Source organism: Muntiacus reevesi, chromosome 2 (genome assembly GCF_963930625.1).
Source record: "Muntiacus reevesi chromosome 2, mMunRee1.1, whole genome shotgun sequence".
NCBI classification, from domain to species: Eukaryota; Metazoa; Chordata; class Mammalia; order Artiodactyla; family Cervidae; genus Muntiacus; species Muntiacus reevesi.
The window spans coordinates 143439342-143465486 of record NC_089250.1 but is presented as its reverse complement, the minus strand read 5'-3'; the positions used below and the strand labels follow the sequence as shown (position 1 = coordinate 143465486).

At 44.0% G+C, this 26145-nt stretch overlaps 1 protein-coding gene across 5 annotated transcripts in view; it reads right to left on the bottom strand.

Moving 5' to 3' along the window:
• The window catches only part of ABCC2 (ATP binding cassette subfamily C member 2), a 77808-nt gene that overhangs the window by 3588 nt on the left and 48075 nt on the right, over positions 1-26145 (bottom strand). For all 5 annotated transcript variants that reach the window (XM_065923084.1, XM_065923085.1, XM_065923086.1 and 2 more), the window contains 15 exons: positions 25023-25199; positions 23282-23449; positions 21074-21254; positions 16994-17114; positions 16589-16724; positions 15457-15676; positions 15150-15304; positions 12053-12208; positions 10492-10691; positions 8886-9012; positions 7167-7268; positions 6496-6639; positions 5564-5722; positions 4245-4411; positions 901-1095 (listed from right to left, as the gene is read on the bottom strand). In XM_065923084.1, the coding sequence (XP_065779156.1) occupies positions 901-1095; positions 4245-4411; positions 5564-5722; positions 6496-6639; positions 7167-7268; positions 8886-9012; positions 10492-10691; positions 12053-12208; positions 15150-15304; positions 15457-15676; positions 16589-16724; positions 16994-17114; positions 21074-21254; positions 23282-23449; positions 25023-25199 (2408 nt within the window). The remainder of the gene's footprint in view (positions 1-900; positions 1096-4244; positions 4412-5563; positions 5723-6495; positions 6640-7166; positions 7269-8885; positions 9013-10491; positions 10692-12052; positions 12209-15149; positions 15305-15456; positions 15677-16588; positions 16725-16993; positions 17115-21073; positions 21255-23281; positions 23450-25022; positions 25200-26145) is intronic.

The following is a 26145-nucleotide window of genomic DNA, read 5'->3' as shown; positions in this document are numbered from 1 at the left end:
ATTCTTTCCCTTTCTACCTCAACTATCCTATATAATTGGTGTCTTTTTGGGGGTTGAGAAAGTTGATTTGCCAACTAATCTCCACTTCTCCATTTTTTGGCCTTTGAATAAAGCTTATGCTGTTTCGGCCTTAGCATCACTTTTGTTATTGACTGGGAATCTGAGCAGAGAAAGAACCTCCTTGGCCAAGATGAGGAGTCTGTGGACTAGGACACTGCAGCAGGTTAAGGTAGCCAATCCGGTAACAGTGTTATTCATTCCAGGCTGCAAAGGAGCGAGGGTGAACCACAGCCATCTGCATCAACACAGATGGAGTCTATGTGGAATACTGAACAAAATAGGAATATATGCAGTAGGTCTATTCAAGTAAGCTTTTTTCTTTTTTTAAGGATACACATTGTTTAAGGATCAGTTCAGTTCAGTAGCTCAGTTGTGTCCGACTCTTTGCAACCCCATGGACTGGAGCATGCCAGGCCTCCTGTCCATCACCAACACATTGATTTTAAAAGGGAGTCTCTTCTAATTTCAAGATTACTGACATTATCCCCATTTTCAATTGTCAGAGATAGAAGGAACAGAAAGATTCTGCTTACCGGGGAGCAGCTGAGACCCTATATAGTCTAAAAGGTCTCCAGATCAACATCTGCCACTCCTGGCTTGGGCCTCCACCGCCCATACTTTGCTAATAGTTACACACAGTTTCCCATCTTACCTTCAGGACAGTTCCCTTAACCCTGTTGGTCTGATGTATAATTTTGGGCAAATTACTTGAAATCTCTCAGCCTCTACTTCTTCACAGTAAAATGCTGGTGGTTAAGTCTTCTGTAAAGATATCTAACAACTGATGCTATCACTGTTGACCAAGGGTTAAGCCAGCTATGAGGCTGTCTCCTTACTCACTTGTCACTGTCCATGATGGTGTGCAGCCGGTGGGCAATGGTGATGGTTGTGCAGTGGGAGAACTCAGTTTGGATGGTCATCTGGATGAGCTGATCTGTCTCTAGATCCACCGCAGCAGTGGCCTCGTCCATGATCAGAATCTTGGATTTCCGAAGCAGAGCCCTGGCCAGGCACAGTAGCTGCCTTTGCCCTATGCTGCAGCAATGGAAGAAACCAAGCATTAGCCCCTAAGGACCAGGGAGTACCCAGGTTTGAGGGTCTGAGAGGGTACATTTCACGTTCCAGATCAGACTTTCAAAACCCACACACCTCTATTCCGTTAGAATGCCTTACCCTCTTCCACTAGCTCTTCATTGTTGCCAAGGGCAGTGTTTTCCAAACCTTTAATTAATTAGAAGACTCACCACAGGTACTTAATTAAAAAATTCATACTTCTGGTCTCCATTCTCAGAATGGGGAGGAGCCTAGGGATATGTATTTTTAAATTAATTTTTGTTGGAATATATTTGCTCACAAAGTTGTATTCGTTTCTGCTGTACAGCATCGTGAGTCAGCTAGACATATACATCCCCTCTTCCTCGGATTTCCTTCCCATCTAGGCCCTCACAAACCTGGGAGGACCAAACAGTTCCCTGTGCAGTACAGTAGGTTCTCATTAGCTGTTTTCTTTTTTTTTTTTTTTTTTTTTTTTTTGGGTACCAAATTACTTTATTTGAAGGAATGGTACTAAAGAAAGAACTTAAGTAGATGTTTTGTTACAACTTATAGAAAAGGTGAAGGTAACCCAAATATGCATGCACTGCCTTGGTGACCAGAGGAGTCACCCCTGTGGCTGTGGGAAGCCAGCCTGAGGCTTAGCTCTCACTGTGTCCCAGGGTGTGCTTGTCAAAGAGGTACTCTGCCATGCCAGATCCAGGGGCCCCCATCTTGCGCAGGTTGGTTACGTCATTAGCTGTTTTATACATAGTAGTGTATATATATGTCAATCCCAATCTCCAAATGTATGCCACCTCCTCTTCTCCCCCTATATCCATAAGTCCATCCTCTACATCTGTCTCTGCTTCTGCTTTGCAAGTAAGTTCACCTGTCCTATTTTTCTAGCTTCCACATATAAGTGATAGGTTTTGTGCTGACTTCATTCGGGACGACAGCCTCTGCGTCCATCCACGTCTCTGCAAATTGCACAACTTGGAGGAACATGTATTTTGAATACACCCCAGAAGACTTTCATGTTTAACAAGTTTGGAAAACACTAGCCCAGGGCTAGTACCTTGCATTTAGCTACAGTGATATCTCAGTACACCAGCAACAATTTCAAAATAAGACGGCTGCCACCAAGCTTGCTTCAGCAGTATTTGACCTGACATCATTACTATAGGATGACACCACACAAGAATGCCCCAGTGGCATTTCTTAGTGCTCTTAGTAAATCCATTCCTTATTTTAATGTGTAATTCTAGCCTCAAGTCTAATTATTTGTTTGAGGCCTTCTGCCTTGATTGGAGACCATTGCTAATGAACATCTAATGAACATGATGATGTCTTGGTGTGAGATGCAGTGTATGTGGAATTCAAATATGCCTGTAAGATGCAAATAGCTTTAATTTGCTAAAAGCCAGTAATGAAGGCTGGACCTCTTACTTACATTAAGAAGCTTTGGGAAATGATGTGGAGGAAATATTCAGGAATTTGCTAATTGTTCTTTCCTGCCGTGGCCATTAGGGAACATATTAAACAGGGGGTGGCTAAAGTTCTGTAATTCCCTGCAAGAAAATTTCTGCAGGAGATGAGAAGTCACCCAAGATGAACTTCCAGTTTTTCTCTGTAATGTAAGAACACAGATACTGCAAAACTGTTTGTTTAACTTCCCCAAATCCTGCCTGGTTCATATGAACTTCATAGTAACAGGCTGCTGCTGAGGCATCAGTTTGGCTTTTAGCTGTGGAGGGCTTGATCTCCAAGCTGATTGATCTCTAGTTTCTGATCAAAGAGTTTAAGTTTCAACATCCACCACCCCAGATCTGAAATTAAGGCACTGGTAATGCCATGTGTCTCAGCATGGTCCAAGAAGGGTGGTGTGATTCTGTCCTTGGGCCCTATCAGAGCCTGCCAGATCGGCCCCCATGGCCCAGCAAACCTCAGGCATTTACTGTGCAGAATTTACTTGTCCAATGTCTGTCTTCTCCATCGCACGTCAGTTCTAGGAGGGCATGGGTGTGTCTATGGCATTTTCCTCTCTTTTCAGTAGGTGCTCCATATATATTTGTTGACTGAATGTTTGAACAGCATTTTTAATAGGCCTGAAGACCTACCTCAGTTCTGCTAGTTCCCAGGTCTGTGGCTGAGGGAGAACAAACATAGGACGTTCTCTACCAGGGCTCATAGGCGTTCCCTGGGGCTGCACACTGGAATCACCAGGGGCCCTGGTTCCACTGGTCTGGGGTATAGCCTGGGCACGGGACTTTGCCTAGTGATGCTAGCGTGCCGCCTACTAAGAACTCAACCTGCTCGTCATTGCTTCCCTGCTCTAGTGTGCACACAAATCACCCAGGACTCTTGCTACAGGGGAGATTCCAGATAGTAGGTCCAGAGTCTGAAATTCTGTATTTACAACAAGCTCCCAAGTGAGGCCAGAGTGGCAGGTCCTTTAACTGAGCTTCTGAGCCTTCCCTTTTTTGAGCTTCAGCTGCTAATGGTCTAAGCCCTGCTCACCATGCAGGGCCTGCAGGAAGACCCACCCTTGAGCTGCTGGCTCTGGCTAAGAACTGACCACCAGTTTGTAGAGGGGAAAAACAGGTTGTCATAGGGGAAATGCCAGGTCAGCTTGTTAGCCAACAGGAACTGTGAAGTGTCAACACGTGTAGAAATCCTTTGAAACGGTACAAAGAATTGTGAAGCCAAAAGAATCTTGGTGTTGGGTTATGGTGTTACAAGGACCCTGCAGACTGCACGTCTCCATCATCCAGGTGCCACTTAGATCAGGGCCTCTGGGCATCCTTTAGAACTCACACCTCCAGCAGTGCCTCACACCACTTACATCAGGCTCTCTGGGGCTGGGTCAGGCATTGGGGATTGTTTTCAGCCTGAGTGCACCTCAGAACCCGCACAAGGGCGGGATCTGCAAACTCACATTTGTAATGTCTCATGAGGGTTTGTTTATTAACAAAGGTTTTCAAGCACATTCACTTCTGTCTTAATCTTCACAACAGGTTCCTTTTATGCACTAGGAATTAGACCCGGAGAGTGAAAATTCTTTGCCAGCTGCCACCAAGCATGAGCAACAAAAGGAGTGGTCCCCTTGCCGCCTCCACAGCCTGTGGGAGCAGTGGGGTATGAAACCTTACCTCAGGTTGTCACCACCCTCTGTCACTTCGTAGGACAACCCAGCTTGCAGGCCAGCCACGAAAGATTTGAGGTGAGAGAGCTCCAAGGCCTTCCAAATCTCCTCATCTGAGTAGTTGTTGAAGGGGTCCAGATTCATCCTCAGGCTCCCAGAGAAGAGGATGGGGTCCTGCAAGTCAAGGGACCAGGTAGTTATTGGGGCCAGTGTCAGAAAAAGAACCAGGTCTTTGTGGCCAAGAAAGCAGGCAGGTCTGAGATGGAAAGCTGGTTAGTTAGTAGTCAAGGTTCTGCACAATTTCCCTGATGACAGCTTTAGGCTAAACACAGCATTAAGGGGAGTCCTTGGGGGATGTCCCTGGTGGTCCACTGTCTAAGACTCTGCGATCCCAATGCAGGGGGGCCTGGGTTTGATCCCTGGTCAGGAAACTAGATCCCCCATGCTGCAACAAAGATCAAAGATTTTGAGTACTGTACCTAAGACCTGGTACAGCCGAATAAATAAAATATTTATTTGAAAAGAAGTGGAGTCCTTGGTTTTGTTTTCATTCTGAAATTCATTTATAGATCTCCAAGTTTGCCTCAGCATCTCTTAAAAAGATGAGAGGAATATCCCACCTCCTCCACACACAGACTGAAAACTCATGGTGTGAATGAAGGTGGAGGGAATAAGGGCATGCACAGGATAGGGTAGTGCAGTCATAAGAGAAGAATTTCTTATGCTCTTGAAGAGGCTACAGAAAAGTGTAACTAAGGCAGCAAATACCAGACCAGCCAAAGCCACCCCCAGACTTGGCTGCAGCAAGCAGAGGCAGACAGGTTCCGATCAGGACCACACACCCAGAGCCTCCAGGGCATTCTTGTTTGGAAGGGTCGAGAGAGCAAGGCTTCTGGGAAGACTTTCTTGCTGATACACTAACTGTTCCACTTACTGGCAAAAAAATTGCTGCAGATTCCCTTCCCTCTCTTGTAACCACATCAGATGCAGAGAATAAAGCTTAATGGTTTCAAGCTTCAGTGGCAAAACTGCTAATGCTGATTGCAAAGGTCCTGCGAACCATGATGGGCTACAGATAATCATCTGCTCCACTTGACTTCTGTTGTGATGCTGCCACCTACTGTTTAGATACTGAGTCACACAAGCATATTCCCTCCAAAATGCAAAAACTACTTTTTGTAAGTTCTGGAAGTGGTGTATTTTAGGGAACTAGCTTAGGTATCCCAGGTAGACGACAGAAATGACACTGCTAAATGAACATACATCAAGAAGATGATGCACGTTTCCTATGGAACCAGCTGCGTGTGAGTACGTCCTAGAGTTTACCTGGGGGATGATGGTCAGTTTCTCTCGGAGGTCGTGGAGCCCAATGGAAGCAATGTCTACCCCATCAATGGTGATCTGGCCTCCTGCAGCCTCTAGGATTCTGAAGAGGCAATTTGTCAGGGATGATTTCCCAGCTCCTGTCCGGCCCACCACGCCAATCTGTAAATACAGTTTTTTGCATGTTAGTTCATTGTGTAATTCTTGGGGACAACAATTTAGCCTGGGGCATTCATACTTAAAAGTGGAAAAGACAGTGATTAGCTATTGCATCTCTTAAGATGTTAGACTGTGGTTTTGGGGCGGGGGGGGAAGTGCCTAGATGTCAGAAAAGGATAGCCTGCCCATCCTACCCCCTGACTTGTAGCTGGCTGACAACTACATTGACTACTGGAAATGTGCACATATGTTGTTATAATTATTCCTGGAAATTAATATATTTTTAAGAATCTTGTTTAGACGTGAGGAGAAGGGAAGGACTGGGCCTGCCATCAGGTCTGAGAACGTGGACCTAAGCACTGTTGCCCAGACAATTTTTTGACCCTGTATCAGACCCCAAGTCCTCAGAGAACAAGAACTCCATACTAGGACTTTGCACAGGGACAGCCTCCACACAGGCGTTCCACCAGTTCCTTCCCCAGGTCGCTGCTTCCTGACTTCCCCTCTGTAAGCCTTGAGGCTTATACGAAATGAGCCCATCTGCCACAGGAGAAGAGGATGCCGGCTGGGAGGCAGGAGAGGGCTGAGCAAGACAGCCCTTAAGAGCTTAGTAAGTCTGTTTGATCCTCTGTGGATATCCTGCCCTCTAGTGGTGGCACTGTGTCCCTACACCTCAGGGCATCAGAAGTGTTCCCACCTTCTCACTTCAATTGAATGAAGAAATGGTTTTCTATGTCCACAGGCACTCACCCAGGCCTTTCTTCAGCTTCACCTACCTTCTCCGTGCTCTTAATGTCACAGGTGATCCCTCTCAGTACCAGATCCAGCTCAGGTCGATACCGTACTTGGTAATTACTAAACTGGATCTCCCCTTTGCTGGGCCAACCTTCTGGAGGCCTCTTATCAGTCACCCATGGTGCCTGGCCAGGAGACAGGAAGAAAAGTGCTTTACGTGGTGACAACTCACTCAACAATCCCCTTAGAATTCATATCACAGAACAGAGTAGCAGTGTCCCAGCCACTTATGAGCATTTGCTTTGAACAGACTGAACTAGACTGGTTCTTCCAGCCATTTCCTTCTTCAGGGGATCTTCCCAACCCGTGGATCTAACCCAGGTCTCCCACATTGCAGGCAGATTCTTTACCATCTGAGCCACCAGGATGGCTGAGAAGGTTTCTACCTTATTCAGTTAAAGAAACCCTATGCTACGAGGTTGCTCTGAGAATGAAGCCACCAGTTAACTTCATGCAATCCCAAGACCTGACTTCTCCCAAACCATTACCTATTCTAGGTTTCAAAAACTAGGTCCTTTCTGTCAGACCAAGGGAAACTTAAGGAGAACCTTTATGACCCTGTGTGAAATCTTTAGATAAAGTGAAGATGCATTCTCAAAGCATCAGCATTTTTTTTTAGCCTTGTCCCTGGGTTCCTCTGATTCCTCCTTACCTCATTTTCCACGTTTATGTATTCATTTATTCGCTCAACAGCCACAATGTTGGTCTCTATTTCTGACGTCATCCTCACTAGCCAGTTCAGGGTTTGCGTGATCTACAAAGAGACCAGAAGATGATCATCTGAGGCTCAAAGCAACCCAACCAGTCAAACCACAAGGTCAATCTAGTGCCTCCTCGGTAGCTAGCACTAAGCTGGGCTCTACAAGACAGCGAGGAGGAGGAGAAGAGCAATCCACACCTCCTTGGGGAGGAAATGAGGCCAGAGCATCGAATGGTGGGAGGACAATTGAGTGCTCAACTCTGTGGTGCTCACAGGGAAAGACACCAGGGGCTTGGAGTGGCCTGGCGCCAAAACTGAGGCTAGATAGACTGGCTGTTAGTGTTTTGGGACTTGAACTTGGCTCTCCCACCTATAAGTCATTAGGGTTTAGGGGTAGCATTCCAATGGGGAAAGCATAAGGAAAGACATGGAGTAGGAACAGGCCTTCTAAAAAGCTGCTGCCTTTCTCTGCTCTCAATTAACAACAGCTCGATTGAGAAGCCAACCTTCAAGGTGGGACATCCACGAGGACCCCTGTCCTCTGTTACCCCAGTAAACTCAAGTGCCTTCCTGCCATTACAGAGATAAATCTAACCAACAGGAAGATGGCTGTCATGACCTGGGCCAGAGTCCAGGGGTCTGTGGGTCACTCAGAGGCAAGCTTCTCAGATGCAGTCCTCTTACAGGCAAAAACATAGGCCTGGTCCATGCTCTCAGGAATGTTTGTTGAGCAGATGTTAGTTAGAGACAGGGAAAGCTCAGAGGCTGGGGACTAAGGGTAACCACTTGATGTCGGCTGGACCATATAAATTGTTGATATCTGGATGATGTTCTTTGGTTCAGTCTAATAGTTCTCCAACTCTTCGCCCTGTCTGTTCTAGGTTAATAAGCCTAGAATTGAGGGGATGAAAGGGCAGTGGCACAAGGAGCCCAGTGATTCTGGTGAATGACAGGGTCCTTTTCCACCGTGATCACCTTTGGGTCTTATGGACTCCAACTGAAAACAGCACTATGTAGAGACTTCTGGTAGCTATGCAGACCCCCAAAACATTAGTTCAGAAAGTTTCCATAAAAGATGGCCAAATGACTCATTAAATGAGTACTGTTTATTAAAATTTTACTGTGATGCCAGTCTCTGTCTTAGTAAGAAATAATGTCTGATATTTATCCCTTAGTCAAGTGGGAGATACATTATATAGTTTTATTAGACTCTATATTCTTCATTAAAGTGAACTCCAATTATTCTGTGATTTAACAAAATAAATGTAGAAGTTATTTGTTCAAAAGACTTTCTGGTTACTGCTATATTATAAAAGAAATACTTATTTTTTCTTTTGACTATAATAAAGTAAAGAGGCAAAGAGATGGGAAACTATTAGATTGAATCACATGAGATTGCTTTCTTAACTCCCCAGGGAAACACAATATATATCCAGTTTCCCAGATGACACTGGCACCTACTTAGGTTAAGGAGCATGTCCATGGGTTACACAATTAGTAAGAGATGGAACAGGGTTTGAACCACAGTCTCTCCTGGTCTATCTGGATCTAAAAAGGAATCCAGAGGATGGACTTCATGGTATACCCTAGACTAATCCTTAAATTAGTCTAGGATATATCATGCATTTAAGAATAATGCATTAATTCAGCCAAACTCCCAACCAGACTCACATTAAGTGCATTGGACAGAACAAAGCCCACAGTGTCCCCAGTTAGGTTCTTTCTATAAATAACCATCATCAAGGATGCAAAGAAGACGATCAGGTTCCCAATCAGCTCCAGACGAACTGCAAGCCACCTGGCGGGCAACAGAACCAGAGAAAGAGGTGTCACTGAGAGGTGTCACCTTCCTTACCTTACCCAGCAAGCGTGGGGCTCCCAGGACATTCTGAGAGGGCTTGAGTTGGTAGGACTGCCTTCTTAGGAGGTGCCTCAGTTTAACTATGCCATGTTTTCTTAAAGTCTTTTAAATTTTGGATTTTGGAAAATAAATTGCATTTTTAAAGATACTGGAAGAGTTTGCTAAACTAGGGGAATCCTATAGTTCAGTGCCTCCCAAACTTGCCAAATCATAAGAATCATCTGGTGGATATTGTTAAAAATATACAAATTTGTGCCAAAAATTTGTGGACTCTTACCCAGGAGATTCAGGGAATGACTTTTAGGAATCTGCATTTTAACAAATGTTCCAAATGGGTTCTTTTGATTAGGCATGGTAAACAATGGCATCAAGAATTCATATGTAAGGTTAGAAAGAAGTCACCACAGGAAGGTTCAATGTTCCCTGTCTGATTTCATGATTTTAAAATGATGGAGAAAAAGTAGGAGGTGGAGAGAAGTTAGGTATGAGCTGATAATAGGGGGATATGTTGGGCTTTGTAGAGAACAGAATAGTGTATCGATTGATGTAATTTATAAAAACTGACTTTCACAGTAAAATGTGCTTACCTAAATTTGTACAAATAATTCTAGCACATCTACAAACAAATATGATACATATTTTACAAGGGGCATCCAACAGAAAAATGACTCTTTCCTTCTTGGAAAGTATCTAAGATATAAAATATCTTTACAATCAAATTTCTGACCTCTTCATGTTCCAAATAATACTAAGCATCATTAGCCTGCCCTTCACACTGCAAGATAGTGTAGAAACCACTCAAGAACTTTCATTTCCTGAAAAAGATCTTCCTCCTCCAAGGACATGCCAAGGTCTAATGAAGCTGGAGGAACCAAGACTGCTCAGCCTTTTTGGATTCACCTCACAGGATTTGAGCTTTTCATTTCTGTCATTACTGATTTTTACCTAAAATTTTCCAGCTCTCCTCCCTCCAACTTCTGCTTCTTTCCCACCTACAAAAACTGTCCTGCCTGTGGACAGCCTCACATCCACTCTCAGGGAAGCAAACAGAATGTCTGGTTCACCGGCACCTGGACAGTATCTGTTACAAAATGCTGAGCAGTGTCATGTGACTTCCTCCTTAAGCCCATGAGATAGGTTGTGTTCCAGTCATTGTAAAAACAAAGAAAACGAGATTTTTCCTGAGGGGTCAAGACAATTCCCCCCGCTTGGGAAGTAGCAGAGCAGATACAGGGACCAGTCTGACACCGAAGCTCATGCTTTCTCCTCTCTTCTCACATGATAGGCGTGTTTAGCCAGAGTGAATTTCACATTTCAGGCCACGCCTACCCTCCCACAGCTAACGTCAAACCTGCAAAGCACACGTCAGACCTGCAAAGTACACGTGTCTGGGTGAATATCCGGGGGCAGTCTCACCTGTTGGAGGTGATCCAGGAAAAGACACATTTCTGGTTGGTGTCAATCGCTGTCTCACTTTGCTTTAGAAATCGCTGCTGATGCTCAAAGGCGCGGATAACAGACAAACCTGACACAGTCTCACTGAAGTGAGAGTAGATTGGGGACCTGGTGACGGAGTCCAGTCGTCTCAACTGGCGGGAAGTAGCCACATAAAATATCTGGACCCAAAAAAATGAAGACTCTGTCACACGATCACATCACATATGTTGTTACCTCTTCCCTTGTGGCCATGACCAACGTTCATTACTTTGAGGCCAGAGCCCACATCTGAACAAGAGGCAGCTCTGATCTGGTCTCTCACTAGAGGAGAGATGAGAGAGGCTCAGAGGAAGAGGACGATGGGAGGATCTGGGGTTGGTGGGGAATAGGGGAGCATGAAAGCAAGACACTATACCACAGCCCTAGAAGCTGGAATAATCCCGACTTTTGTCAGCCTAATCCATATGCTCCCAAGAATCTGCACATATTTTTTTTTCACATATTTCTAAATGACAGTAGTGAAAAAAATGGTCTCTAAAGGGATAAATGCAGCTGGGGAACAAGGGGTTAGGAAAGGAGAGATGGACAATAAATGGCTCAAGAAAGGTATGCTGATGCACACGTGCTAAGTCACTTCAGTCATGTCTGACTCTTTGTGACCCCATAGACTATAGCCTGCCAGGCTCCTCTGTCCATGGAATTCTCCAGGCAAGAATACTGGAGTGGGTAGCCATTCCCTTCTCCAGGGGATCCAACCCAGGGATTGAACCTGGGTCTCCTGCATTGTAGGTGAATATTTACTGTCCGAGCCACAAGGGAAGCCCAGAGGATTTGTTGAAACTAGGGAGAGAGCTAGGCATGGGAGAGTCAGAATTCAAAATGTTATACCTGGAAGTTTCCTCAAATATCCTGCCTTTTATTTGTTGGTTTGTTACTAACAGAGATGACAATGTACCTGGGGAACTCAACACAAAGCCCAGGAGTGTAAACGTATCACAGCCACAAGGCTACCCTTCATTGAAGGGCTTCAGGATTGTTTTCTCAAGGTGATCAATTCATCCCAAAGGTAGCTGCCGGGACAAGAATTCTCTCTACAGCTTCCTTCCCCTCATCCCCCCCCCCCCCCCCCCCCTTATTACAGGCATGGAGCCCTTTCTACTTGCTCTAGTTTCCCTTGAGGCTTGGCTGTCAAACTACGTGTGCCCTCAAGACCCCACTGGAATTGAGCCTGAACCCCCCCACCCACCCACTGCCCTGCCACAGACACCCCAGTGAGAGGAGAACTACCCTGAAGTGAAGAGAGACTGGGCTCCTGCTGAGGGACATCTCCAAGTAGATCAACCTAAGCCAACCAAGGAAGCAGCCTTAGCACACCTCTTCTAGAAGCCACCAACAACCTCACCATTGTGAAGATGGTGTGTTAACATCTGAATCAATGACAAAGATGCTCGAGGGGTGGGGAGTGACTAGCCATAAACACAAGAGAACTTAAGCTTTTATGAGTAGAGAAGAAGGGAATCCTAGCCATTTCCAAACCTACCTGAACAGACACGTAAATGATGCCAAGAGGAATGATGACGACGACAAAGATGGGAGTGGCCAGGCAGATCATGACCAGGGTGCTGATGATGCCCAGGAAGCACAAGACCCAGCTGCGTAAAGACATGGGGAGGGTGTCATCCACTGTGGAGATATCCTAGGGACACAGGAGGAGAGATGGTGTGCTCATGATTCCTGGGACATTTTACACCTTCTCAGTTATGGTAGGGAATTTGCTTAGTCATATCAGAATGCAAATAACTGTCCAGGGTTCAGAGAAAAAAAGAAACCCTCACCAACTATTAGATCTGTGAAGATGACTTTTGACCCTTCAGTTCAGTTCAGTCGCTCAGTCGTGTCCGACTCTTTGCGACCCCATGAATCACAGCACGCCAGGCCTCCCTGTCCATCACAAACTCCCGGAGTTTACTCAAACTCATGCCCATCGAGTTGGTGATGCCATCCAGCCATCTCATCCTCTGTCATCCCCTTCTCCTCCTGCCCCCAATCCCTCCCAGCATCAGGGTCTTTTCCAATGAGTCAACTCTTCGCATGACGTGGCCAAAGTATTGGAGTTTCAGCTTCAGCATCAGTCCTTCCAATGAACATCCAAGACTGATCTCCTTCAGGATGGACTGGTTGGATCTCCTTGCAGTCCAAGGGACTCTCAAGAGTTTTCTCCAATACCACAGTTCAAAAGCATCAATTTTTCAGCACTCAGCTTTCTTCACACTCCAACTCGCACATCCATACATGACCACTGGAAAAACCATAGCATTGACCAGGCGGACCTTTGTTGGCAAGGTAATGTCTCTGCTTTTTAATATGCTATCTACGTTGGTCATAACTTTCCTTCCAAGGAGGAAGCATCTTTTAATTTTATGGCTGCAATCACCATCTGCAGTGATTTTGGAGCCCAAAAAAATAAAGTCTGACACTGTTTCCACTGTCTCCCCATCTATTTCCCATGAAGTGATGGGACCATATGCCATAATCTTAGTTTTCTGAATGTTGAGCTTCAAGCCAACTTTTTCACTCTCCTCTTTCACTTTCATCAAGAGGCTTTTTAGTTCCTCTTCACTTTCTGCATTTTGACCCTTATCTGGTATAAATTCTCCATCTTTCCTTCCTCCCCTACTTGCATCTCCTCTTAAGGGCTCAGCCACCTGCTCCAGAGGACCCAGAATCTAATTCTCCTTTAAGGTCTGAGCCACCTCCCTCACAAAACTCACTCTGCAATTAATGATAGTTTCCTTTTTCCCATGTTCCAAATAAATAATGATATGTATTATTATATATAATATATATTTTATATTTATAAAATTTACATATATGTTTAATATATATGATATGTATTATTATATACATATACATGTCATATATAAAAATAATTATATGTGTATATACATAATTAATCTTCTGAAAAAGAAAATGTAGAAAACTTATATTGAGTTACTTAGGCAACAGTCATATTTTGCTAACTGTTTTTGCATGAAAAAGGAAATTATCATTAATTGTGTGCTGAGTTTTGTGGTGGAGGTGACTCAGACCATAAAGGAGAGTTAGATCCCAGATCCCCTGGAGCCGATGGCTGAGCCTTTAAGAAGAGATGGAGGTAGGGGAGGAAGGAAGGATGGAGAATCTATGCCAGTTAATGGTCAAAAGTAATCTGCACAGAACTGATAGTGAGAAGTTTTTTTCTCTCAACTCTGCACACAGTTATGAGGAGGGCATGGAAACCCACTTCAGTATTCTTGCCTGGAGAATCCCCATGGACAGAGAAGCATGATGGGCTATGGTCCATAGAGCCACAAAGAGTCAGACACAACCAAAGTGAATGAGCATGCATAATACATATATATATATTACAACCCTGGAAAAGAGTGTGCAATCTTTGCAAAATTCCTGTGAGAAATCTCCCCATCCAAAATTATGTCCTTTTTAAGGCTTTAATAAAGAGCAGAAAGCCCATGTAAATTGTCTCCAGTGATATCATGCCCACCATTTTTGTTGCAGAGGAAGGTGACAAGTGAGGGCCAGCCCACTTGTGAAATAGTCGCCATGTCCCCAAAACCTGGCTGTAGGCTGGGAGCTAGACTTTCTGTGTCTGCTACAAGGCCAAACACATAAGGGCTCAGAGCTGCTAAGACATTATTAAAAATGAGTGCCCTCTTCTACAAACAAAAGTTTGAAAATTCTGTTGGTGATAGTTGAATATTACTCTGAATTGTCTGGTTTCCTCTGTTCTTGAAATATCCATCTCATATTCATTAAGAATCAGTGAGTTCAGTCTGGTCCATGGTAGAGAGCCATCTATGACCTTTGCATTTATTGTACTGGGGATTGCATCTCAATCCCCAGTACAGTCCTTGGCTAATAGAAGGTACACAATAAATGTTGAATGAACAAATGCTAAGGGTTCTAGAATCTGCAGCTGATGGAGACAGTGTTCCAGAACTCCATTAAAACCACAAGATTCTATAACCCAGACCTCGTTTATTTATTTGCAAAGTGTCAAAGATGGGAGTTTCAGGACTAGAAGCAGTGACCAAGCGGTGACTAAGGGTTGTCCCGCTATCACTTTTACTCACTCTCAGAACCAGTGACTCTGCTTTCACTTGTGTTTTTCCCTCTGCAGAGTAATCCTTCACATCCTGCTTCTAGTGCCTCCGGCCCACCCCCTCTCCCCCCACCATCTCTCTGGCTAACCTCTACCACTTAAATCTCACCTTTTCTGACATTTCCCACACTTGGTCATCCAGATACAGCTGGTACCTCTTTTTTCTGTCACTCTTTCATACTCCCAGAATGCCACTGTGCACATTGTTGTTCCTGGTTTTCCCATATTCTATCATCATCCTTTATTTCCTTGGCCATCTCCCTCACTCATTGGTGGCCTACTTAAAGGGCCACAGTGGTTCATCCCTGTATCCCCAGGACCCTTAGGACCACACACAAGGTATTACAGAAACATCTGCGTGCTGAGTGGGACCAAAGAACTGTCCAGTGTTGTCTAGGGGAAAATGAAAATTCTTTCCCTGTTAGAAACAGAAAGATCCTCAGCCATAAATGCGTCTTACAGCCCTTGAGATACTTACACCAGCAAACCTGTTCACTATCCGACCTATGGGTGTTGTGTCAAAAAATCTCATGGGTGCTCGAAGGATATTGTTCAGCAGTTGCTTGTGGAGGATGTTTGATGCGTGGTTGCAACCATAGACACTCCAGATATTCGCTATGAACACAAAGAAACCTAGAAATGGAAGCAGTGCAGTCAGCACCATGCACAGGGACCCCTGAAGACGTGTGCTAGGGACACAATGGCAAATGCTTTCCCGAGTCAAGGCAAAGGAAGTGGACCTGACAGACTGCCTCAGGGACAGCTGTTGTAGCCATCACACATACCTTGTGCTATTCCCAGAGCTCCATAGACGCCAACTCTCATGTCCCTCTGAGAGGATGGATAGTTGGTGCCATTGTATATTTTAGAGTCGCTGGTCCAAGCACTGAGCCAGAGGTTTGATCCAATAAAAGCCACATAATAGATCACAAACGCCAAGAGGATGAAGACTATTGAGCACCATCCTATTGCTTGTAGGTATTTCAGGTAGATGGAGAACTTCACCTGCAAAGCCCCCAGCTCAGTGTTAGTAGAATTCCTATTGGCATTTTGGGTTTCCCTGGTGGCTCAGATGGTAAAGAATGCCTGCAATGCAGGAGGCCCAGATTCAATCCCTGGGTTGGGAAGATCCCTTGAAGAACGGAATGGCAACCCATTCCACTATTCTTGCCTGGATAATCTCATGGAGAGAGGAGCCTGGCAGACTACAGTCAATGGGGTCGCAAAGAGTCAGGCACAACTGAGCAACTAACACACATTGAATTTTGGTGAGAAATTACCAGAATATCAATCATGGGAGAATGCAGTGCTTTGGAAAAGTGGATAGCAGGTAGCAAAATTTGGTAAGGGATCACACTTCTATACTGGGCAAGATAATAATCAATGCTGAAATACAATGCAGGGTCAATAAGCATCAGATTATTAATGAACTTCTAGATGAAATTAAGAGGAACAGATATAAAAACAGAATGGGACAGATAAGGCTCTACCACAGACCTTGTTTTATTAATGTTTAATACCTTAAATTTAAGAGCTTGGTCTTAAGTTTTATTAATTTGAACTGTGTGCTATGAGCTTGATAGATTGGTATTCTCTGGCTCCCAGAATTGCATCTCATTTTTGTTGCTTTTACTATGCGAACTGTGGTAGGAAGATATTTACAGGACATGTGTCATTCTTCATGGAAGTACGATTTGATAAAGAGTCTAGAGCCTCTGCTAACATTTCAATGGTAAACTTAAAGACTGGCAGAGCACATAAGACATATTCCTCTATAAATATGTTCAAATATATTCAAATCATCAAACTTAAAAATATTCAAATCTCAAGCCTTCTATCACCTCCCATGAATGGTACTTTTTTTTTTTGAATGGTACTTTTTTTTTTTTGAATGGTACTTTTTACTGTGGCATTCACCTTTCCAGTTTGTACGAATTCCTTCTTAATGAGTTTTTGTCCTCTCACTGGTTCTTCCTCTTCCTTCAGGATATTCGCATTCCGAATTTTCAAGGAGTCTTTTAAGGACTTCAGACGCCTGCTACTGGACCTAGATCTGAAAGATTGAGAGGGGAGGTTTTCCTTCCAAGTGTCTTCTTGGAAGCAGGTGTCACAGTCGTTCTGTTTGCATCACGGTGCATTTCAGAGCAGATGATCATAGGGGAAACACACCACCCCAACCCTCCTCCCCATGCTCAGAAACAAAAGGAGAGCTGGGAGCATCCATGTGGACACTCAGGGAAAAAAAAAAAAGAGAGAGAAAAAGAGAATGATCAAGGGGAACTATGGAAGTAATGGGGGCTGCCAGTTGAACAGATGACCAACCTGCGGCTCAGCGTTCGACGAAGATCATTCTCTCTTTTCATGGACAAGGAGGCCACATCCTCCGGGATTTCCTCCACACTGGGCACCAGCCCACAGTCATCATCTTCACTGTCCTCATTGACTAGGAGACACAGCAAAAGTTAGGGAGAGAGCTGCATAGAGCTGTCATAGCCCCATGAACAAGGAGCGAAATCTTTTCTGATCTTGTTGACCTCGACAAGAGATCTCAGATGTACATACAGGTTGGAATCTTTTACTCCAGAAATACTATTTATTAGGGTATCTCTTTGAGAAATACCAGAATAAAGGAAAGATGAGTTAATATTTCACTGGAAGAGAAAAGGCAAAAAGGAGAGTATTTCCAGAAACTTCTAAGTTCCTTTGGAGCAGGAAAGAACTTTTAAGGATTATAGGAGACAAACAGTAGATCATAATCCCCAGAACTGACTAAAAAGGTGAGTGCAAATTTTAAATGTTCTGCTTGAAATTCAAATAATTTAAAGCATTTTTAAAATGCATACCCTGAAAAGGTAAAACAGCATGGGCTGTGAAAATGGTAATGACCTCCAGAAATTGAGACTTCTGTAAAAGCAATGAGCATAATGACCAAAAATTATCAAAACCAAATTTTCCATAACTTTGAAGTTAACCAAAGGCTTGCAAAAATCCAAGGAGCATTTATTTAAGAAAAAAGGCTAAATCTCAGAAAGAACAGTAAGCTTTGTAGTAGTTTAATTTACCCTATTTCCATTGCCCTCTCCTTAGATCTGCTGTAGTCTAGAAAACCAACAGTAAACCAATTATAATTATTGTAACCTAGAAGCTGCTGGAGGGAACAGTGTGGGTTCAGAACATGCCCAAAACCTCATTGGGGGACAACTGTCATTATTTGACCAGTCTGGCAGTCCTCTGGAAAACCCTATTCACAGGGCTTGTCTTTATTGGGCCTGACTTGGAGTTGGCTCTAACAATCAGCAGTTGTTTAACATCTCAACTGCCCGTGTCAGTGATAACAGTTGGGGCAAATAAGAAACTGACCAAGAACTTAAAAGAAAAAAAAATCTGGGGAATAAGATATTCATAGGGAGTTTTGATATCTTCAATATATTCCTAGCAATCAAGTATGTCATACACATGTGGAGGGTTGCACACCTACCCAAGAAAGACTTGAGAATGTCTTATTCCCTTACCTCTGGCTTAACTTCAAACTCTGGGCAAGCAGGAAACAAAGACTGAGATGGAACTGTAAATTGCCTTCTGGCTTATTAAAAAAGTCCCCCCACCCCTCATTTCCACAGAGCCTCTCAGCAAAGGCTGAGTGACTTACTGGTTGCAGGCACTTAAGGAAACCTCTGACCTCTTGGTCATTATCTGACCACTAACCCAACCAAGCAGGAAAGTCAATGACCACATGAGATAAATAATATAGACTTAACAGAATTAGTTCGGGAAACTAAACATTAGGAGGAGAAACAACAACAAACCCTGGTGGAGGAAGGAGAGGAGATACAATTTTGTATTTCCAGAATTGTTAAACTAAATTGTCAGTTAAATTGTCAGTTTTCAACAAAAAATGAGACATACAAGGAAGCAGGAAAGTATGGGACTGTACACAGGAGGGAAAAAAAAGCAGTCAACAGAAACTGTACTCAAGGAAGCACAGGTGTTGGACTCACTGACAAAGATTTTAAATCAGCTACGATAAATATGCTCAAAAAACAACAGGAAACCATGTCTCAAGATCTAAAGGAAGTGAAAAGAAAGTGTTAGTCACACAGCTGTGTCCGACTCTTTGTGATCCCATGGACTGTAGCCCACCAGACTTCTCTGTCCATGGAATTCTCCAGGCAAGAATACTGGAGTGGGTTGCCATTCCCTTCTCCAGCGAATCATCCTCACCCAGGGATTGAATCTGGGTCTCTAAAGGAAAGTTCTCACCAAATAGAGAACATCTCTATTAGGCCCACTGGGATGGGCCCCTGATCCAATACGTCTGATGTCCTTGTGAAAAGGGGAAATGTGGACACAAATGCACAGAAGAGATAAAACCATGTGAAGATGAAGGCAGAGGTTGATGTTGTGTATCTATAGCCAAGAATGCCAAAGACTGCCAGCAAACCGCCAGAAACTCGGAGAAAGACCTGGAATAGATCCTTCCCTGTCAGCTTCAGAAGGAACAAATCTTGTTGACACCTTGATTTGGGACTTCTCACCTCTAGAACAGTGAGTGATAATACATTTCTGTCGTGTAAGACACGAAGTTCGTAGCATTTTGTTACAATGGCTAATTAGGAAACTCCGAGCCAGCACTGACACTGGTTACCTCGCCCTCTTGCCCCTTCCTTTCTTCTGCCATCTGGGGTCTGTACCTTGAGCCCTGGAAACCACGCCAACAGCATGCCAGGCACCGTGACTTACACAACTTCTCAGAAATGGCCTATCAGTGTGTCCCAAAACAAGGGTTTGCAAACTTTGTACACAAAAGACAGGATTTTTGAAAGAGGCCATCTACCCATAGGGGTTTAGATAAACAGAACTCAGATCCAGGCAAATCAGAAGAAAAACGTTTAGAGTTAGAATGAGAAACCTGTGCAGGTTGCGGTGATGTGGTTGCCTGAGCAGTAACTCAGGGGGATCCAGCATCAGACCCTGCCCTTTGCTGGAGACCTTCAGCTCCCAGGCAGGTGCTTTTTGTTTTCTCCAGGCCAATCCCCGGAGCACATAAAGGCTGATGGAAAGCTCTGACCCCTTCCTTCCTGCAGTTATCCCTGCCCAGCCTTCCTGGGCTGGCTCCCAATCCCTGTAGCCCACACCATCCTAAGGTCACCTAAGACACCAAAGGTCAGTCTTTGTTTCTGACCTGTCTTGCCAGTGTTTATAGACTTCCTGGTTTAGGCTTTTCTTTCTGACTCTTGTGGTTTGAAACTATCACGTTTCTGACCTCCAGGCTTGAATGTGCTCCTACTTCCAGGCTCTGAAGTTTCTGCCTCTTCTGATTGATTCTCAGAATGCCCCTGCACGCTCCAGATCTTGCTTTCTCAGTCCTGACCTCCTGTTAGTAATTGCCACCTGAAGCAGATACCCAGAACCATGCCTGGGATGACTGCTGGCAGGTTCTTGGGAGGGACCTCAGAGACCAGGGCTCCATTACTGCCTGGAACTAATCAGTGACCCCAGTGGTCATGTATTAGGTAGGGGCCATTCCTGTGGCCTCACAGTATACTGTGAAACTCTGCAACTGCCATGATTCTGTTCTGGTTTGAAACACCCAGTGGATTTTGGTATGTTAGTCAAGATTCCTTTGTTAGGGCTTAGCAACGATTTAGCAGTACACTATTAATACCAGGTATTATGAAGCTGTTCAGGAAGTGATTTTAATGAGTTTGGATAGGTAGGGTGGAATATGTGACTAGAAGCAGGGCATTCCCTAAAAGGGGGTCCCTTCTGCCCCCGGAGTCTCTCCCACAAGAGCTAATCACCCCATACCTCCAGTCATCTTCTAACTGAACTGAAAGTCACTCAGCCATGTCAGACTCTTTGTGACCCCATGGACTATACAGTCCATGGAATTCTCCAGGCCAGAATACTTAAGTGGGTAGCCTTTCCCTTCTCCAGGGGATCTTCCCAACCCAGGGATCGAACCCAGGTCTCCCGCATTGCAGACGGATTCTTTACCAACTGAGCCACAAGAGAAGCCTAAGAATACGTGGGTAGCCTATCTCTTCTACAAGAGATCTTCCTGACCCAGGAATCAAACTGGGGTCTCCTGCATTGCAGGCAGATTCTTTACCAACTGAGCTATCAGGGAAGCCTCGTCTTCTAAAGAGTACCCTATGATTGCATGTCAGAGGCCAGATGAGCTGGATAGGCCCCTAGTTTGGTTCAGATAAAAAATTTCTATGTTTGTGTTTCTTTACAGAGACACAAAGTACAGAAAGAACAGATATTGGATCCCTGGCTAATTCACTTCCAAATCTAGTTCACTGGGTACTGAACAGGTTAGCAGATAAACAGTGGTAGTTTTCTACTCCTGTCCCTTCCACACCCAAGTTCTATCCTATCCCAATCCTCTTCACATACCTGTGGCCTCATCTTCAGGACCCGTCTGTTTCACAAATGTCTTCAGATTCTTAGCAAACAATCCTTTATTGGCCAGCAGTGTGCTGTAGGATCCCTTTTCCAGGATGGTGCCGTTCCCCACAACCACAATCTCATCCACTTGGGGAAGAAAGTGAATGCTGTGTGTCACCAAGATTCGAGTCTGTAAAAATAACAGTAAGTTGTGCTGACAATCCTGTGACCACCTTCTTTAGCTTACTCTTGAAAAGGAAAACCAGAGTCACTGTGGGGCTTTGCTTCCAAATGTGGCCCTGACCACTTGACCTCTTTCTTTTACTTCCTCTTTACTTTCCAGCATCTCATCCTAAAATCTGGCCCTGTGTATAAAATGAGACTCCTGTCATCATGAATATATTCAGTTATTTTCCTGTAGTGACAATGAGGTTTGCCCTGCACACATTTCCCTCCAGCTTTCTGGGCAGCCAAGATTTAGGCTTAGCGATGTCACTTGAGATCAAGGGCTATCAATACAACTGAGGCACGCAAAACTAACTGCCCTCTCACTAACCAGCAAACCACTGATCTAACAAGAACTGCCCAGATTATTTTAGCATGTTAGAAACATTACAGGGCAAGGAACTTTGTCTTTGGACCAGGCCCTCCCTGGTGTGGAAGACTTGGCACTCCTTGTATTGTTGTCTATTTATGGACCACACTGACTCCTGACACAAGGATTCCACTCAAAGAAAGATGAACACTTGCAGATGAGCAATAAGGCTCAAATAGGGGTCATGGTGTTGAGATGAGCCTCTGGAGCAATAGCCCAAGCCCACTGCCTCTGCTTTCTACAGACAGCCCCACAGACACTAGGTCACTCGTATCAGGAAGATGCAGAAGATGCCTATTTTTGAGTCTCAGCTCAAAGTCAACCATTCTGGTAGCCTTTCCTGAGTCCCCAGGCAAGAACTGGGTATTTCTCCAATGTTTCCTCTGTAGTTTGTATGTTGTTGGGGCTTAGCTGCTAAGTCATACTGACTCTTTTGCAACCCCATGAACTGTAACCTGCTAGGCTCTTCTGTTCATGGGATTTCCCAGGCAAGAATGCTGGAGTAGGTTGCCATTTGCTTCTCCAGGGGAATTTTCCCAACCCAGGAATCAAACTTGAGTTTCCTGCAGTGCAGGCAGATTCTTTAGCACTGAGCCACCTGGGAAACCCACCAGATAGTAGTTTGTATAGACTGCCATTAAAAATAATTCTTGTGTTATAATATTATTGCTTGCTTTTTGATATGTCTGCCAATTAGATGAGTCACTTGAGAGCAGAGATGAAAACTTTTCATCTGCTTGCCCAGTATTTGCAATGAACCAGGCCCAGAGTGGATATTCAGTTCAAGAATGAATGCAGTCAATTAGCTTGAAGGACAGAAACCAGGACCAAAGATAGGAGGGAAAGTGAGTTCCCGTTGACTCACTGATCCTAGAGAGAGGCAAAAGGCCTCAGAGGGACAGCCGCCCTGTCAACCTTGCCAACCTGAGTGGAAGCATTAAAAAAAATCTTGATGGGAACAAGCCAAACACAAGATAGAGTGCTGCCAGCCCCCACTCTACACTTGCTGCTGGAGGGAGTGCTTGCGCAGAATTTCTATGCTCTCCCAGTACCTTCATGTTCTCACCAAAACCCAGAAGTTCTTGGAATCTCCTTATTCAAGAATTTTTATAATCCAAACTCTAGCCCATCTTCCTCTCTCCAGAGGCTGGTGTTTGGGGCTGAAAATTCCAGTCCTCCCACCACTTGTCTTCCCATCACATGTGGACTCAAGTCCATGAGTCCATGTCCATGAAGGCTGGCGTGCTACAGTCCATGGGATTGCAGAGTTGGACACACCTTAGCAATTGAACAAGTTTTACGCCAGGAACTAGTGACAAAACCAAATATATTTCTTCTTATACCACAGATCTCTAAGGACATTTTAATCATAATTAATCATTCTTAATTAACAAGAGACTCAATGTTGGAACCAGAGAATAAGGTTCAAATTACCCAGTTCTCACAGAAGCTATGACCACTAGATGGGAGACCTCACCAGGCCATTTCCTGCGAGACCAGCATGATATTATCTCCTCAGCAGCCCAGGAGGACAGGGAAATAAGGAAATCTGCTTTAGGATCAGCAGTCCTAGAAGATGTGTGCCCTTCTTCGTGTCTTCATGACTTTAAATAAGTTCTCACCTTGCTTTTCAATAGGCCGTTGGGACCCAAGACCTTGTTGAAAATATGTTTTCCCACATGGGCATCCACAGCTGACAGAGGGTCATCCAGAATATAGATGTCTGAATTTTGATAGGTAGCTCTGGCCAGGCTGATCCGCTGCTTCTGACCCCCACTGAGATTTATACCCTGAGGAAGAAAATAATTTCTATTAAGTACTGAAACTGAGTCCCCCTAAAACTGAGTTCTTCTACTGAATTTATGATGAACATCTCTATCCAAAACTTTATTCCCATTCTTGGCTCATACCTGTTCCCCTCAAATTAAAGAACATAAAGGAAGGATTGAAACAAAGCAGGACCCTGCAGGGCAACCTCCTGGGTACAAAAGCCCCTCTGTGTCCCCTGTTTCTTATTTGTAGGAAAAAAAGCTTTAGTCTCCCTGGCCTTCCTGAGTTCTAAGCAGTTACTAATTAGGGAAGCGAGAGAATGTGGAAAAAAAGGAAAAGCAATCAAGAAACAATAGTTCAGCTATAAAACAGAGCCCTAGCTCCTCCTTAAGGGGTATACGTAACAATCTGTTTGCATATCTCTAAATTGTTCTGCAGAAACAAAAATTCTCATGCAGTTGGAGGATGATAACTGCACACTGACCATAAGCACTTAGACCTGAAACTGGTTGGAACCAGAAGGTTGATGATTAAGAGTCCTGAAACAGCACCCTGTCACTTACCACCAACCAATCAGAAGAAAGTCGACAAGCTGCAACCCTCATCCCAGATGCTGCCTTTAAAAACCCTCTCCTGAAAGCCACTGAGGAGTTCCAGTCTTTTGAGCATTAGCTGCCCATTCTCCTTGGTTGGCCCTGCAATAAATGCTGTACTTGGCTTACCACAACTCAGTGTCAGTAGGCTGGCTTTGTTGCAGCTGGACTTGGGTTCAGTAACACAAGTTCCTTTATACAAATAAATATCTTTGATTCAAATAAATAACTTTAAATCTAATAATTAAATGTGTGCCCAGGTTATCATTTTATATCATATAATTTACTTATTTTGTTGTTGTTTTTGTTTCCTGCCCCAGGAGAATGTAGAGCTATATCAGGGTGGATTTTCTGTTTGTTTATGGATATAACTCCAGCACTTAAAATAGTATCTGGCATATAGAAATGTATGCTGAATTAAGAAACAAGAACTGAATCTACAGTCTCCTAACCCCAAGACCTTTCCCCAAAAGACTGTTATATTCATTTTTAATAATGGGGAAAGAGGATAAAAACATCCTAAATAAATAGTAATCAGGGATTTGTAAACAAATTATACTATATTCATATAATATGAAATGGTCATTAAAAATTAACTTTTAAGAAAGGCATTTAATAATGTATTAGATTTCTATGTGTTCACTGCAGATTATTAGAGCCCTACTCTGGCCCACATCAGTATACAGAATTAGAGTTCAGAAAGCTCTGGTCTGCCTCTGGCCCTCTACCTGTGAGGTCTTCCTCGGGTTAGCCGCTGGTTAGTTAACCAGATCCTAGGTTCATTATCTTTCCTTTAGATTACACAACTCTTATATTTGCTTTCAGGTACAAAATTTTAAATTTCTGAGTTATTTGCACAAAATATTGTGCAAACTCAAGTTTTCTGATATTTGTTCCAGGCTTGACTACCAAAATTGATCAACTATTTTACTGTCATGGACTTCTTCACCATCCCCACTCTTTTCCTTCACCCTTTGGGATCCCCTGGTGTCCCAAATACCTTCTCTCCAATCTCAGCCATGTCTCCTCCAGGCAGCACTTCCAAGTCAGGGAGGAGGGCACAGGCCTCCAGAACCTGCTGGTATTTCTTTTCATCCAACTCTGATCCGAAAAGGATGTTTTCCTTTATGGTGCCATTCTGGATCCAGGACTGCTGCGGGACATAGGCTACAGAGCCCTGGATGGGAAGGATCAGACCACATGACTGCTCTGTACCTCTGGAAATGCAGGGTTGAAGGAGGGGTTGGTGGAGGTGGGAGGAACAAATGGAACGTGGCTTTGAAAAAATGTCAGGCTGACTGGACAAGTGATCTTTATAAAGGTGCGTGTATTTATTGCACCAAATAGGGAGAAAAATTCAATATCCCATGCATCATTTAAAGTCTCCTTTTTGGGCCTTCACTCTCTAGCCATGATCTGAAAGCTAAAGGATGAATGCACATGATGCTTCTAGAACAGGGCTTTAGTCAGACCCTGGTGAGTTTACTAGGACCAACAGAGGGCCAGCACTGATGGGGGAAACCAGATAGATGACATCTTAGGAAGCAAGAACTCAGAGATGGAAATTTGGGCACCAGGCTGATGCATGAATCTGATCATGTCAAAAGAAAGACAGAGGGTAAATGCCCTTGGGTTTGAGGACAAACTTGGTTATGAATTAGCAGGAAAAAGTGTCCTGAAAGGAGTTAGTAGACAGAGTTAAATCTGTAGAGTCTGCTCTGCTATGCTGCATGTTTATTTAATGTAAACTATCTCATTAATGATCAGTAAATCAGGGAATAAATGTCAGTATAATGTGGAAGAAGTGTTGGCTCTTAAAAATTTTCCAGGCCTTTCAATGCTAAGTAATCAGGGGCATGTTTTCTTATAATGAAGAAGAATGGCTTAGCAATATGTGAAGATCTTAAGAAGAAAAGCTAAAAAATCTACAGACATGCCTCTTTGGGGTGCAAGCAGTGGCTGGTGAAATGATTCCAAGTACCTATAATTTCCCCTAAATTTAGCTCTATGGGGAAGCTAAGAGTGCTGATGGAGATGCCATGAAAACATTCCCTCTCTGTTAAAGGAATGAAGCAGGGCAAAGGCTAATAGAGTTTTGCCAAGAGAACGCACTGGTCATAGCA